At 36.2% G+C, this 15,890-nt stretch overlaps 2 protein-coding genes across 3 annotated transcripts; both read right to left on the bottom strand.

The window, feature by feature from the left end:
- Positions 1–553: 553 nt before the first annotated feature.
- Positions 554–4,815, bottom strand: LOC110926466 (F-box/LRR-repeat protein 10). Of its 2 annotated transcripts, XM_022170227.2 has the most exons (4): positions 4,410–4,815; positions 4,068–4,273; positions 3,020–3,113; positions 554–2,210 (listed from the first exon to the last, which is right to left on the bottom strand). In XM_022170227.2, the coding sequence occupies exons 1-4, from the start codon at positions 4,629–4,631 to the stop codon at positions 735–737; spliced, it is 1,998 nt and encodes a 665-aa protein (XP_022025919.1). In that variant the 5' UTR covers positions 4,632–4,815; the 3' UTR covers positions 554–734. The 2 variants fall into 2 exon arrangements, with proteins under 2 accessions (XP_022025919.1, XP_022025920.1); XM_022170228.2 differs by lacking the exons at positions 3,020–3,113; positions 4,410–4,815 and having other exon boundaries at positions 4,068–4,205.
- A 2,876-nt stretch (positions 4,816–7,691) lies between these two features.
- Positions 7,692–15,096, bottom strand: LOC110923432 (transcriptional elongation regulator MINIYO). The gene is made up of 10 exons (XM_022167524.2): positions 14,765–15,096; positions 13,123–13,966; positions 12,908–13,035; positions 12,063–12,247; positions 11,676–11,781; positions 11,332–11,595; positions 11,067–11,255; positions 8,794–10,977; positions 8,233–8,442; positions 7,692–8,025 (listed from the first exon to the last, which is right to left on the bottom strand). The coding sequence occupies exons 1-10, from the start codon at positions 14,951–14,953 to the stop codon at positions 7,834–7,836; spliced, it is 4,491 nt and encodes a 1,496-aa protein (XP_022023216.1). The 5' UTR covers positions 14,954–15,096; the 3' UTR covers positions 7,692–7,833.
- Positions 15,097–15,890: the final 794 nt, after the last annotated feature.

Raw genomic sequence — 15,890 nt, 5'->3', positions numbered from 1 at the left:
AAAATTAAAAAAACAAGTTAAAATCCACGTTATTGCTCGATGTTACCATCAAATAAAAGAGAAAAAAGAAACAAAAATCCACATCACCACGGTTACCTATGAATCGGATGAAAAAACCCTTAATTTTAATAAAAAAATGGATGTTGAGTGACCTGATTGAAACACTTTTGAAACTTGAGTGACCTAATTGGAACACTTTTAAAACTTGGTTACTATTCTACAAAGTTACCCCTTATTTAAATATCTGAAAAGAGCAACGGTAAATATCAACTTATCAAGTTAAATGGCTACATAGGTTTCCAATGCTTATTTTTCAATTAGATCATAAGAACAACCAAGAATGGTAATTTTTCTCAATTGGAGTGTAGGTAAGTTGATCTGAGTTATAATAATGATAGGGTATGATTAAAGTTTGATTGAAAACGAAATGAGCAAAAAAAAAAAAAAAAAAAAAAAAATCACACCGTATTTAGATGGTTCAATCTATAATCATTTTACTACGAAATAAGTTATAATTGCAGTAGTATAGTTTTTACTAATGATAATGGTAATATGTTGTAATTATTTATAAAATAAGAGAATAACTATTAACTGACATTGTTTAACAAGTTCTAGCAAACACAAGATTACAACACAGGTTGACAATTTCCTACATTACACCCTACTTATCATAACACAAACAAGGAAAGAGTTTAAAGATTCTTACCTCATACAAGAAGAAATGGCATTCATTTCTACTCTTCATTTCCAGCTTCCACATCATCATCCACATCGTTATCATTGTCGTTATCATCATCATCATCGTCAGTCATGTTTTCATCTTCTTGAAATATCCATTGCTCGAGTTCATCAACTTCCTCGTAATCATGCATGTAGATATCATCCAAGTTATCCCATTTATCAGTTCCGAGCTCTTCCCCACGAGTCATCAAGTTCAAAAACGGTCTATTTATCGCTAATGAGTCAACTAACTCATGATGTAGAGAAGCTGCTACTCCCAACCACCTCAACCCAGGGAAATACGGTTTCTTTAACCATTGAAAAGCAAGTTTAGAGATCCCACCACAGTTGTATAAATCCAATGATCTCAAACTACTACCATGCCACCTGTCACCATCAGCCATCGTCATTGACGCTAACGCCATCACCGACGTGTCACCGATAAGAGGGCATTGTCTCATTCGAAGATCAACAAGCGGAATTCGATTCTTTGCAAGAAAAAGCACACCGCCATTTGTGAGATTAGGTAGATTAGACAAATCCAATTCTCTTAGTTCTCGATTTGACCCACCGTTAAAAATAGAAGAAACACACTTGCATGTTAACCTCTTACACCCCCTAATGGATAACTTTACAAGACTGCTTTCCGCACCCCTCTGTAAATATGACAAACCCAAATCGGTTACATCGGTTCCATCTAACAGCAAAGTCCTCAGTTTTGGAAGTTTGCTAACAGCTTGAAGTGCTTTATCACCGATATTTCTCGAATCTCTAAAATCAAGCACGGTGAGATCCATATTTAGTGCTAATTGTAGGACAGCGGAGTTTGTTAACAGGTTGCAGCATCTTAAGCTTACAAAAGTTAAAGCAAGTGAAGTAGCATACATGTCATGGAATACGAGATCGGTCATTCGGGTCCCGTTAAAAATGTTCAATTTATATAAGTTAGTGCAGGCATGAAGAAGAGTTTTGAAACCAGTATCTGTGACCTGGCAAAATCCGGCAAGACATATGCTTTCCATATTTGTACATCGGTCAGCCATAAAAAGAATGCCCTGATCCGTAACTCTTCTGAAGAACGTTGGATTAAACTCTTGGCTACGAATAAGGGAAAGGTGTTTTAATCTTCCATGTTGGTTAATCAACTGAAGACCTTCGTCTGTAAGGTCAAATGCAAGCCCGGGTTCAATGACGGGCTGATCTCGAAGGTCTAAATGGGTTAAATGGATGAGTGTGTTTGAGATTATGTTGACCATGGTGTTGGAAATGTAGTCTACTGAAAGGCAAAGTTTGTGAATATTTGGAAATACATGTGGCAGGATGTGATTGGGTGATTGATTTGGTGCTACGGTTGGGCTAAGCAGCTCTATGACCATTAGTTGGGTTATGTACCCGATTTGAAGATAAATGAGTTTAGTAGAAGCCAATGTCCAGACACGAGCAAAATCGGGGCGACGGAATATTGAGGCATCAAACATTAAGACAAGTTCCTGAGTAACAAAATAAGGTTTTAAAAAAATTATTAAATTAAAGGGTAGTGAATAAGTGTCAGTATTCACAAATTCTGATGAACTCGTTAATAATATATAAAACGACAAGTAAAACTCTCTTGTGTTCTCTTCTACTTATAAAATCAAGTACGCATGCATAAATAGATATAGGGAGCCTGTCTGTATATAGTGTGTCCCGATGAAGTAATCCTACATTATATACACCACCAGTATCTGTTGTGACGATGCTAACTTACACGCTATGGGAAACGTTTACCGCATAAAAAGATGAAACGCGAGTTGACTAAACTATCCTTATTATCTACACTTGTTTAGCTTCAATTTTTCCCCTAACAGATAATTTGTGACGTGTCAGTGCTCAACAAAAGGTTTTCTTTCTTTTTTTGAAACATAATTATCATATAGGATTTTTCAAAATTAAAAGCTAGAAATGGTCAATTTAGAATTATTTTTCTGATTCCATTATAAGCAGCAATTACTTAAAAGACAAATCTGCATATGATGCTCTGCAGCTCTACTCTATGCTCTAGTGGTTATGTAGTTGATGTCAGTGTGTGGTGCAACGGAGAGGCCACCACATGGCTTTATCAACACAGATTATCACCTTCTAGTGCTGTGTCACACAAGGTACTAGCAAGTAGTAGTTTAAACACCAAACACTACCTCTAATGAAAAAAAAGAAAAAAGAGACCCCTTATTAACTTAGTAAAAAGCAAACACTTATTAAGGCCCGTTATGTTATCACGAAATGCAACCATTCTAACAAGTAATGAGTAATGAAACCTTACTTCCAATTGAGTGCAACCCCGGAGTAACTCCTCAAGGTCACAGACATCATGTATATGTGCTCGATTATCAGCTACAGAACTCACATAGAGAGACCTGGAGAAATGTAATTAATGCTGCTAATTAATTGTGTATACTTAACAGATTCATCATTACACATGTTCGGATTCTCGAGGATCTAGCATATGGTATAAAAATGAAAGCTTAGAGACTGTGAAACCAAAAGCATAAGAAAACAGGTAATTGTCAGCCTGCCCTGTGCACGAATATAATAGATTAATTTCATTAAAAGGTGCCACAATAAAAGTCAGGCTCGTAAAGAAGCGACATAGCAATTAGCTAGTAACACATCTAATCACCTAACAGCGCAGTTAACCTTATGATAAAAGATATAATTCCATCAGTAACATATTTTTCTCATTTTAAACTCTCTCTCCAGAAACACTTATGGAACCATACTCCAAGTAACAGTAGAGGTGGAAATTACTTTAAAAGCCAAACAGATTAATTTTACAGTTCTAAATTAATTTTGGATTTTTTTACAAACTGATCTATTAAAAATAAATTATACAAAGTTCATTTGTCAACTGAAAAATGAAAACAAGTTTACTGATCCTCCTTAAAAGTTAGAACTTCTCTTTCTGTCATGGATTAACCTCTTTAGGACCCCGTTTTCATATTTAAACTAGAAATCAACAGAAACAAGCCATAATAGAAAGTCAAAATTTCTAACATCAACAAAGTGGAAAACCTAATCACTACCTATTCAGGTTACATGTAAAGGAATCAACCAAAAATGAGAGGACCAATAGTTCAATACCGAACCATTGGCCCGAAAACACGCCTAACCAAATTCTTCTAGAATTTTCACAAAAAATGTCTCAAACAATATTTATCCTCTTCCACAAAGGAAAGATATAACACAATTATAGATACTTGAACATGCCTAAAAACATGTAACCTTGAATGCAAAAACCCTAATTTCTATACAATCAGAATTATCTACACACAAAAGACAAGCCATAATATCATAACAAAATAGACAACAACCTTAGGTCTTTGCACCGTGCTCCAACTTCAGAAAGCAGCTTCCCGCTAAACTTATAACAATTCCGTAGCGTCAGTTCAACCAATCCAGGCTGAAGAATACAATCAATCGAAGATTCATTCAACCTCCTGCAATCAAGCTTCAAACTCCGCAACGAAGCGTTCGGTAACAACAATCGCCGTAACCGATCAATCGGAGCAGCAATTTCCTGTACAGTCACATTAATAACAACATTAATGCTGTAAATTCCTTTTATATAGACGGTTAACAGCAGTTATTTCACAAATTAATGCAACTGAAGATGCATTGAAGTATTGAATCGTCGAAACGTATAAATTGATTACCAGAAGGTGAAAATTAGGGATGAATTTGAAGATGTCTTGAGCGCATATGCGAAAACTTTTGCAAGTTAGAGTTATGGCGCAGATCGAAGAGACATCGAGTTTTGTCATGATTGTGGCGAGGACTTCTGAGGACAGGCGGTCGAGAGTCATTTCTCCGGTGATTTCGTCGGCCGGTGGTGAATTGTGGTTGAATTTGTGCCTCCGATTTGAGGATTCCGCCATTTTCTCCGGCTGGTTCGGCGGAGAATCAGGTGGTTTAGGGCGGTAACTGCATCAATTTGAGATCTGAAAAATGGATTTGTGTAACTTTGAGAAAGGAAGCGGATATGTTGCGTCTTTGTTTGGATTTTGGATCAAAGACTTTGGTTGTTTTCGTTTGTAGTGCATTGATTTCGTGTTAATTTACATCAATTTTTGTTACGAAGTTAAATTGTTTATTATAAGAAAATATCTAGTGTTAATATTATATGATTAAATTTACTAAAGTTTAAATAAATAATATTGTGTGATTATGATTTAGTTGATATATAAATTTAATGGGAAAGAGATGTCGGTCTCCGATATTGTCCAAGAGGTGAAGGTTTTAGGCTTTTTGTGGTATCGAAATAGGTCTAAGAATAGGAACTTAGATTGGAGCGATTGATGCTCTTTCGAAATTCGAAATTATGTAAGTTGTCTCGTTGTGGTTTGTTGTTTCAGCCTCTCTCGTCGTTGAGGGTTGGTTTGTGAATAAAAGTATACTTTCAAAAAAAAAATTGATTTTGTTATGAATTATGAATTATATATTATGTCGCCAGTAGATGAACTCTTTGTCAAACTTATGGATAAATGTATTGTACTCTACTGCTTGTATACCAAATAGTTAAAGTTGTCTACCATAGTTACGTTTTTTGTAGTCTAAATACCACCTTAATGTATATGAGAACATGTATCTTTGTATACACTTTCATATTTATAGATTTCTCTACTTCCTTTTACAATCTTATTTAAGTATTTAAGTTATAACATTCATTTTATCTTTTGTGCATATTTATACATTTCTCTACTTCCTTTAACAATCTCTTTTAAGTATTTAAGTTATAACTTTCATCTTATCTTGTGTTGATTGTTGTTATATTATAGCACGTAAATGTTACTAGTACAAGTGCTCTTATATGTTAATCAGTAAAGCACAAAGACATCCATCATAGTAATATATATCTTGTTATTATTATTTCTAATAATGCTAAACATCATAAAATCGAATTTATAGCTCTTAGCATTCATGAGAAAATATATATCATTGACGATAGATGTCAAAAGGCATCTCAAATCAATGGGTGTTTTAGAAACAATATAAGAGGCGTATGAATGCTCCGAGCAAGAAAAGGCGAAGGCGAAAGTTGATGTCTTCTACACAAACACATCGATGAGATGTATACTCGAATTGTGATGATCCATACATTTTGTGGAAAGATTTACAAAACAGATTTGATCATCAAAGGAAAGTTTGTATAACATCTTACATATATAGTAGTGCATCTGTAAGAAGCATGTTACTTAAGTGTTTGTGGAAGCAAGAACATGCGCATTGAAGATGGTCTTGTAATTCTATATTTTTTTTAGTAAAGACCCACCAATAGTTAGGTCTAGATAAATTTCAATGTGTTAAAGATATCGAACAAAGTATGAGAGCATCACAACCTAAAGGTAACATACTTTACGCCAACTCTTCCAAAAACACTAACGGACACCCCCCCCCCCCACCCCACCCCCAAACATAATTCCTCTTCGCTGTCTAGGAAGGTTCTTGCGCACGAACCTTTTTCTTGAAACCAATGATATTTGTAGTTAAACTACCACAAGAGTGCCACATCAACCCCTCACGAACCACAATTGCACTCTCATCATACATATGGTATATTTCATATTTTATGTAGAATGTTAAAATTTTATGTTTTGTTTTTTCAAATGACAAATTTCTTTTATTCTCTATTGTCTATGAGAATTGAACCCAAGACCTCCCCCTCCCAAACCCAGGTGTTTAAAGGTTTTACTTTTGTCAATAAACCACTATCACATTAGTTGTTAAAATATTATAGGACCTCTTGATCATCTAGGACATACCCCGAGACCTACAAACAAAGGTAGTTATAACAACCTCCATATCATATTACTAAAATCATCCAAATAAAGTTTAGACAAAATGACTTTAAAACCCATTAAATGATTTACGAACTCGAATCAAAGATATAAGGGTGAAGGGGGTGCACACCTAATAGGTGAGTGCCCTCTCTTACGCCAAACCAATCCCCGTGTGCCACGTCAACTCCCCTCTTAAACTCCCCTAACACCCCCATTTGATGGCGCCACTCCCCTCTTAACTCCCCTTATTTTTTTATTCAAAAAAAAAAAACAAAGAAAATCTATGACTGGATGGATCCAAGGCTGGCCCACCAAACTTCCCCCCTCCTCCATCGGTGAGTCCATGCCCATCTTCACCCCCGATTCGGGACCCCGCGGGGATGGCGGCGGTGTTCCCGATCGGGGAAATGGTTCACCGATCACCTCACCGATTGCGCCCCGTTCACCCTAACTTCACAAATGTTTTTCTTTTTGTTTCAAAAGAAAATACAAGAATTTATATCCAAAAGAGGTTTAATAACAATCTGATCTTGTTTTACTTGTTTGTTCATCAGCATTCATTACAATATAATCAAGGGAAATTGGCCTGTAATAATCTCACCTAGACCTTATTGGCCATTAATAATCCCACCTCAGAATATTCCCCCCACCAGTCCCACATTTCACCTATTTTTCCTACAATGGTCCCCCGTTAAAAAACCTTAACGGAGTTAAGTGTTTTTCCAAATTACAAACAGATTTTTTAGGGCTTTTGATTAGAACGACGATACGAGTCCATTGATGTAAAACTTGCCTTGAAACGATGCTCCAAACGATGAAAACGACGCTTCAATTCGGGTGTTTAAATTTCTAATTAACCAAAATCAAGTCAACTGGAGCACCGTTTCGAGGCAAGTTTTATATCAATGGACTCGTATCGTCGTTCTGATCAAAAGCCCTAAAAAATCTGTTTGTAATTTGGAAAAAAGCTTAACTCCGTTAAGTTTTTTTAACGGGGGACCATTGTAGGAAAAATAGGTGAAAGGTGGGACTGGTGGGGGGAATATTCTGAGGTGGGATTATTAATGGCCAATAAGGTCTAGGTGGGATTATTACAGGTCAATTCCCCTATAATCAAACCCCTGGTAAACCATCACAGATTACTTTCATCCAGCATGATGATCAAGAATCCATGGTTCTAGTATTCTTGTAAAATTTCCAGAAATCATTTGAACCTTAAACATCCAAACATTTCCCAGTTTCAACATCATCTTTAGCAAGTTCCATAACTAAATCTACATGCAATAATTCATTGACAAAACTATTTTTCTTTCAGGATAACCTTCTTGAGCTTTTCAACTACACTCAAAAGTGTGGAATTCCCTTCACAGGCTTCACTCAATACTATAAGCCTCCTTGCAATTTCCGAATCCTGTAGTGACCCGTCTTCTGCTTGGTCAAGTTTCTGATAACTTGCTGGCTTCTCATATTGTATAAGTTTCACCATCATCGCCTATCATAACAAGCATATAACATTATAACTTATAAACATGGGTATAAGAAAATGAAGGCTGTAAAAAAAACATGAATGCGATTAACGTGTTCTATAGACCAGACCGATTCTAGTTCAAAACTTTGTGTGCGTGTGTCCATTGTGCATATGATGTATCTTAAAAACTCTGTAAAGCAAAATAAAAGAACTTGGATATAGAAAACATACCTCATGGTCTGCTTTTCGGGAGTAATCACGAAGGATTGATTTGGCCAATTTATTTCGTAATGAATTTTTGTCGCCAGAATGATTACCAAATATGAAATACGATAAATGGTGGATGACCAATGTGAATGCAACTGACTTTCTAGTTGGCGATCTGTCGAGAGAACCAGAAACCCATGATTTTACATATGCTTCCAGAATCATTTCATCATCCTGAAAATTAACAAATCTCCCAATCAGTAAACAGGAACAAGAGTTTTAACTTCTTAGAAATCAACTCAGTAACAAAATTTAAATAGTTTGCTTTCGAACGTTGATTCAAGGGCATGAAATTGAAAATGGACCAAGAATCAGTTAAAAAAGATAAAGGAAAATCAGTTAGATTCCAAACCTCAATTTCCGAATTCGTAAATTAGAGGTAGCCAATTTGGACCCATTTACTTATAAATGGGCAATTCCAGTTATGTTTGTTAATCTTTACCAAGTCAAATGCGTAGAATTATTTTATTAAAAAAAGCCTACAAGAAAATAGGTCAAAATCATATAGGTCCGAATATTTCTTACTTCCAGAGGTTCAAGATATCCTTCCGCTCGAGCTAAGCATTTTTCCAGCGGTGGCAAAAGCTCAAGAGCCCTAATATTTGATAACGCATTCCAAACAGCAAGTCGAACTGGAGCTCCAACGCAACGATGCAAATACATCGAAATTTGCCTACCAAATAACAAATCGCCATACGATGCACCAGCAAAATTCTCCACTAAAGTTTCTACAAATGTGGAGTAACTGTCGTGTATCTCCTTGTCAAACTTCAAAAAGTCAACACTATTATTCCATCCAACTTCCAACAGATTTTTATCAAGAATCTTCCCATAAAACTCCTGTAAATTACTGTAAATATCTCTAGTCTTCTCGTCTTGAAGAATATCCATCCCAGGAAATAAGCTTACAGATAAAGCATGCAGTTTCCAAATGACCGGCACGCGCTGAATTGAGTAGGAATTAGAAGAAACGTGACTGGATATTGCTTCAAGACCTAAAATAAAGAAAAGCCCACTTTTGGGAATTTCCAGGAAGTTAGGTTTGACCGGAAGGTTGACCAATTTGGTATAGTCAACGGTTGAGATTGGACTGAGAAACCAATGATTAGGAAGTGGTAGCCTTTGATGAGCCCATTCTGTTACCAAAGAAGTGTTTGCCGATGTGTCAACGTCTTCTTGAATGGTATTGAGAGAAAACTTGCTCTTTTTTGAGGTTCCATGTTGACCATCTATAGTTTTGACTTTTGATTTCGACATCTTTACATGCAACCATCTGTTCTTAAAATGAGAAATTAGATTCTCACTAAAGTTTACGTACTCTGCTTCTGTATACCGCCACACACATGTAAAAGACCGACGAATTCCAAAATCAAGATACATGAGATTTTGTGGTTGTAACAAGATATCTAGCACTTTTTCCATTAAAAATCCATCCATGGGACCCACAAGTAAACATAACCCAAAAGCACAATTTAATCTTTCCATTGTCACGTTTATTTCTTCATCAGTGGGGTTTTCTTTTTCTTTATCGGGCTCAACCAGAAAGATCTCAAGCAACTGAAGAACCAATCTTGCATCCATTTGGGCCACCAAAACGTTTAACGAACAAAATCCACCACCAGCAGCCCCCCATCCAACACCGACACCTGGTGCGGGACCACCTCTACCAAACATCTCAATAGATTGCACGAGTTGACCTGAAGAAGAAGTCAACTTCATGAAAGTTGTCAGTAACATTGTCATTTCAGATATAGAACACTTGAGTATGCCATCAGTAAGAATCTTATCAGCGTTTTCCAAACTCTGGTGGTCGATCGATGAACTGGCGGCCTCAGTTTTGGCTAGCTTAATCAGTTTATCAACAGTAATAACAGTCTCTAACAACCCGTTAAGGCAACAGACAGAGGCTAATGATGTTTCTTGATCACTATGATGTCTATATTGACACAGAGACTCAAGAAATGAGCCAGCATGATTATTATCATTATCACTTCTGTTAAAGCTCAAAATCCGATTCTTGATTATGTGTAATCCAATCTTTGGGATAATATCAGGTAGCCATGGAAGATTCCCACTTAAAATAGAGTTATCATCTGGAATCACACTTTTGAGAACACCAGAAAGAAAGCGCAAAACTGTGGATATTACCCATAAAACGGAAGTCAAAGTCAATCCTTCGTTTTTTTCTCGTCCGGACAACAACAATAAGCTAGATAAATAAGGATCGGTTTCCAATGATACCCACTTAAGTGCTAGATCTATCATGGGGCCAACATGTGTCCAACGCCAAGTCTCTGTGTCATTCATGGGATCGTCTGTTGACCGATCAACCTTCTGTGAGTAAGCGTAAAAATTTGGGAGTGTTCTGGTCAAAGCCTCGAGGACCAGATATGATTCCTTAGTGATGGCAGTGAATTCTTGAATTATATTATTTTCGATTAATTTTTCAAATGTGGGAATGTCTAACATGACGCAAAGAGCTGGGAACAGGTCTGAAAAGTAAGATACGCAATACCCGTATTGAATGCAGACCTTCCAAAACCGTAACTGTTCGACCAGTAAAGCTGATAAAAGTTTGAACTTTTCTGTTTCAAGATTCATCCAGTGATTAAGAGAAAATGCACAACGGTACAAATGCCACATCAGCTTCTGGAAAACCCCATCGTTTACAAACTGTGTACATCTTTTTCTATCTGATTGAGCCAGTACCTTTTTCAAGATAACACAATTTAAAAACATTGTTGGGTTTATAGCTAGTTCAAATTATTTAGATGAAGATTGTGTAGATGGGTGCATACCTTCATTAAGATAACAGTTTTGATCTTTGAAAAGTCAACTCCGGTTTGGTCTTTCGTAGTGAACCTACGGACGACAACTTGAACTAGCCTCTCACACTTCATGATTGCATCTGCACATGTAGGGGAATGTCTTGCTATTGCAACCAGAATTGAAATTAGACGTTCTTCCAAAGCTGCCGATGGATCAGACTAAGAACATGCAGAGCAATGTGTCAGTCATATAACATTTGACCAAAAAGTCAAACTAGTTAGTATAATCACTTACCTCCAACAGATAACGAATTCTTGGAAGGATTCCCATTCTAACTAAGCCTGCTGCAATATCTTGTGTTGCAACCACCATGTCATCTTTTATTGTGTGTTGTTCATCTTCAGCATCTTCATCTTTGATAATCTTATCAAAAGGAAATATATTCAAGGGTTTAGTGTTGTATTTCCAAAAGCCACCATGAAGAAAACCAACATCAATGTTTGGTCGACTTCTAAATATGGGAGCTGTACAGACTGTCTTCTCAAAGATTCCTGTTTTCTGGGATTAAAAAGTGTATCTTGTGAGTAATTATGACCAAGAAAGACAAAAGATAAGCTGAGTTGAGTAAGCAACTACACCTCAGAGATATCAAATAACCGTTCGTTGAAGTCATAGCTCAGGACACACTGAATGACTCTTACACAAGCGAGAACCACAGAATTATGGTTATCATCAAGACACATCCTATGAGTCAAAAAACATAGGTTAAACATGCAATATATTATTCTCTATGAAAATAAGAAAATGAGAATCTGAAAGTAATAAAAAATGAATTTCACTTTCAATATAATGACAACGAACAATAATCTACTAATTCAAACAAACATATCAATCACCAACTCAAAACTATGAAACGTTCTTTATACAATTATGTTAGACGGTATAACAAATGACAAAAATATCTATTTTTGGATCGAAATATATAAGGTCATGGGTTGAATCCTTCGAAGAAATCTTGAACTTACCTGAGTGATAAAGCAAGTTCAGGTTCTGGGCCTAATGCAAAAGCCCAAAGAGCCTCCCAGTCAACAATTTTGTTATGATTACCAACTTTCAACGTTGACCCTGCCGGGTTTTTGATAATATTATCTTGTGCTTTATGGAGAACAGATGACAGAATATGCAAAGCAAGAGACCTTTGTCCAGGAACCTAATATACAAATCAACACGAGACCAAGTAAGAATATTATGTTGGAAAATCAGTTTTTGATCACACACACAAACACGAGATTGAACGAACTTGTTTGACTCTTTTATTATTTATCAATGAAAGCACACCAAATTACAATAACCCTAGCCATATATTTATACTAAACTAAACCCAAAGTCCCAAACCTACTATGACAGTATGACTCAAACACAAATTAAATAATTATTAAACCCAAACTAGATAAATATATCCCATAAATAAAATACTAATAATTATCTAGATCTAACAACTAAATAATAATATATAAACCAAACTTTATCTTTAACCCTTTTGAATTATCTTTAACCCACTTCAACTCCTATTAGGATTAACCCTTTATATTATGGGTTCATATAAAGCACAAGATAATATTATCAAATAAACAGCTTTTCAAATACAAATACTGCACAAGTATTTTGCAAGTATTTGAGAAACAACTTATAACTACATTAAAGTTTATTATGGTAGGGCACACAGAAAAACATTAAAAGATAATATAATAGAAATACCCGTATAATTTTATAATTTCAAAAGTAGTCTGCTTGACGGTATCAGTGAAAAGATTGAAACAATTTTTAGTGCGTGTGTTAAAAGAGAGAGTAAAATGAATAAATAACCAACCACACTTCTAGTGAGAGCAAGTGCTTCTTTGATGGTGTAACCGAGAGCACCAGGGTCACCCTCAGTTCGAAGGAAGTCACGTTCAGAAGCATTTTCAACACTATAACTACCCACGGCTGATGAATTACCTGGAACAATCTTAGTTGTATAAATATTAAATATATTTTGACGATAAACAATAACCTCATAAGAAAAAGCGAAAATAGCATAGGTACCCGGCACGTGACCATAATCATTTATAACATCTCCATTTAAAGAAAATCGTAAATCCCTAACAGACTCAACATTTGTGCTCCACGCATCCCACAAACTGGTAGCAGGTGACTTAATTTCTGGCACGTCTTTATTCTCTAACCCTTTCTGTATTTGATCCGGGCTTGTTATTATCATGCTATGAGCATTATCAGTCGTTGATTCTTTCTTATTATCTTCATTAAATGCTTCAGCCATGGAGCCAATAGCAGCAGAGCTGATAAAACTTTTCTTTTTCAATTTATTTTGCCCCCTTTTTTGTAATATCTTTATTAATTCAGGACTCATCTTCTTCATTATCTCAGCCTGAGCCTCTGCAATCTCATCAGTCGACATATTTTCCAACCGAGCACGATTCTCAGCATCAATCTCACTCTCAACACTTGTAGAAGCCTGTTCAATACCTGCAGCCACATGAACAGGCTTGGAAGTTATGTTCTTCGACTTGATGGTTGACGGTACACCATTGCCAAAATCACTTTGAACATCATCAACACCAACATCCCCTATTTTATCCTCATGGCTCTTCACTACTTCCAATTTCATGTTCTTCGATCCTTTTTCGATATCACGCGATTTTGCATTACCACCAGATTTGTGTTCTTTCTTGTTTTGAAAACCAACACTGTCATCATCATCCGCAAGCTCTTTCGACCGCCTAAAATCCAAACCTTTTTTCTGTTTCCTTTTTATAGGCTTAGCCTCAGCTGCAACCGAAACAAAGTTCGTAAAATCCTCATCTTCTCCATCATCTTCTTCATCATCTTTATCACGGGTGCTCAAACCACTATTTCTCGGAGCCCAATGCTTTCAAACACCAAACAAACATAAGCATCAGAGAACCATAAGCAATGCTAGTGGCTAAACATCAAAAGATTCCTCAAATTAAAATCGATAAAATAATCGCGTTAACATAGTCTATGTAGTTAATATCCCGATATATCAACCAATATATCAGTGATATATCGGTTATCGGTCTCTTCCCAAGATATCGGTACAAAATATCAGTCAGAATATCGGTACCGGTAATATCAGCGATATTGACCGATATTGGACCAAGATTTGACCAATATATCACTGATTTTCCCGATATCAGTACCTTTCTTCTTAGTTCTACTATCCGTCTTTTTTCTTATTGTTGCTATTAGTGTTTTAAGTCTTAATTGTTAGTTGTTATTGTTAAATGTTAGTGTTTTAAGTCTTAGTAAGTTCCTACTTACTACAATTGTTAATGTTTTGCAAGTTGCAAAAGGTTAATTTGTTAATGGTAGGAGAGTATACTGAATTGTTAGTGTTAAATTGCTATATATATAAATTTAGCATGATATTAAAATTACCGATATCCCACCTATATCCTACCGCGATAACCGATATCTTAAATATTGGTCCTTGACCGATATCCGATATATTACCGCATTAACTACTTAGAACATAGTGTTCATTGCAAGTCTATACACAGTCAATAACACATCAAAATTACTTTAATTGCTTATAAACATAAATTCAAAAACAAAACATTTTTTTTATCAATTTCAACTTAAATATCAAAATAGATATTACAAAATTAACTGTGAGAATAAAAGCGAGAAGCAATAATAATCTTACGGGTCCGTGAGAGCGGTGTCGAGCAACCGGAAACGGAACAACAGTGACCTGAGGCTGTGAAACCGGCTGATTGAAACTTTTTTCAACTATAGCACCCAATACGCTTGACGCAACGTCGAGTTGCGGGCCAAAGGTCGTTTTCTTCGGTCTAGAAGACGAATTGTCACCGTTTCTGTCTGCTTTCTTCATGTTTTTGTTAGAACAGAGTGGTTATGATGTGTTATTGGGGGTAGGTTTGAGGTTTTAGTAGGTGATTGTGGAGAAGATGATCGGCGGGGGCGAAGAGGAGGACTGAAGTTGGGGTCGAGGGTTTTGACTAAAGAGAGAATACAAGGTTCTTTTATACCTTTTCTTTTAGTTAATTACAGATATTGTACCTATACTTGTTTCTAGCTTACACTTTTTTCCCTTGAGTAAATATTTTTGCCTTGTTCCTTCTAAATCACCGTTAGACTCGTCATCAGAAGAAGTGGTTGGCAGTTTTTCTTATAACCACCCTCCAACACTAGAATAAGTTATCTCTTTTAGAAATATAAGTGAGAGTAATGAGAATGGAATGAATTTATAGTTGGGATGGTGAGTAAGAACTGGACGAGACGTTACTTTCAAAGTATCCCTTTTGTCCCTACTCTGTTGACCATAGGTGACAGCAGAAGAGAGTGTGCATTTGTGGAAAGTCATTGACTAGACATCGATGTTGGGACGTCCTTGTGGTCTCTTATGCGATGACTGTTAGTGGAGGTCAGGAGGACCAGGAATCAACGAAACGTCATTGGTTAGATGTCGCTATCGACTATCCTTTTTGTCACTCCTACGATAGCTGCTAGTGTAGATCAAGGAGGCAGTGATCCACAAAACCTCGTTGGTCAGACGTCACTTTTAGGATGTCATTTTTCTCTCCTCTATTCTGGTGTATCTAACGTGACGGGTGGTTCCTGCAGGTCATTTGTCTTTGGCAGTTACTTGGATTGTGGGTCGAGTTCGGGTTGTTCCGGACCCGTAGAGGATCAATTGAGCTATTTTTTATTACTCTAACACAACTTGAGCTTCTTTTTAGGATGGTTTTCTGTAAACTTTTTTAATAACCTATTATATATCGGATGTTTAGCGTTTTTTTATTCTTGTG

Source organism: Helianthus annuus, chromosome 17, assembly GCF_002127325.2.
Source record: "Helianthus annuus cultivar XRQ/B chromosome 17, HanXRQr2.0-SUNRISE, whole genome shotgun sequence".
In the NCBI taxonomy this organism is placed as follows: Eukaryota; Viridiplantae; Streptophyta; class Magnoliopsida; order Asterales; family Asteraceae; genus Helianthus; species Helianthus annuus.
Note: the sequence above shows the minus strand (reverse complement) of the source record. Positions and strands in the feature narration are given on the sequence as shown.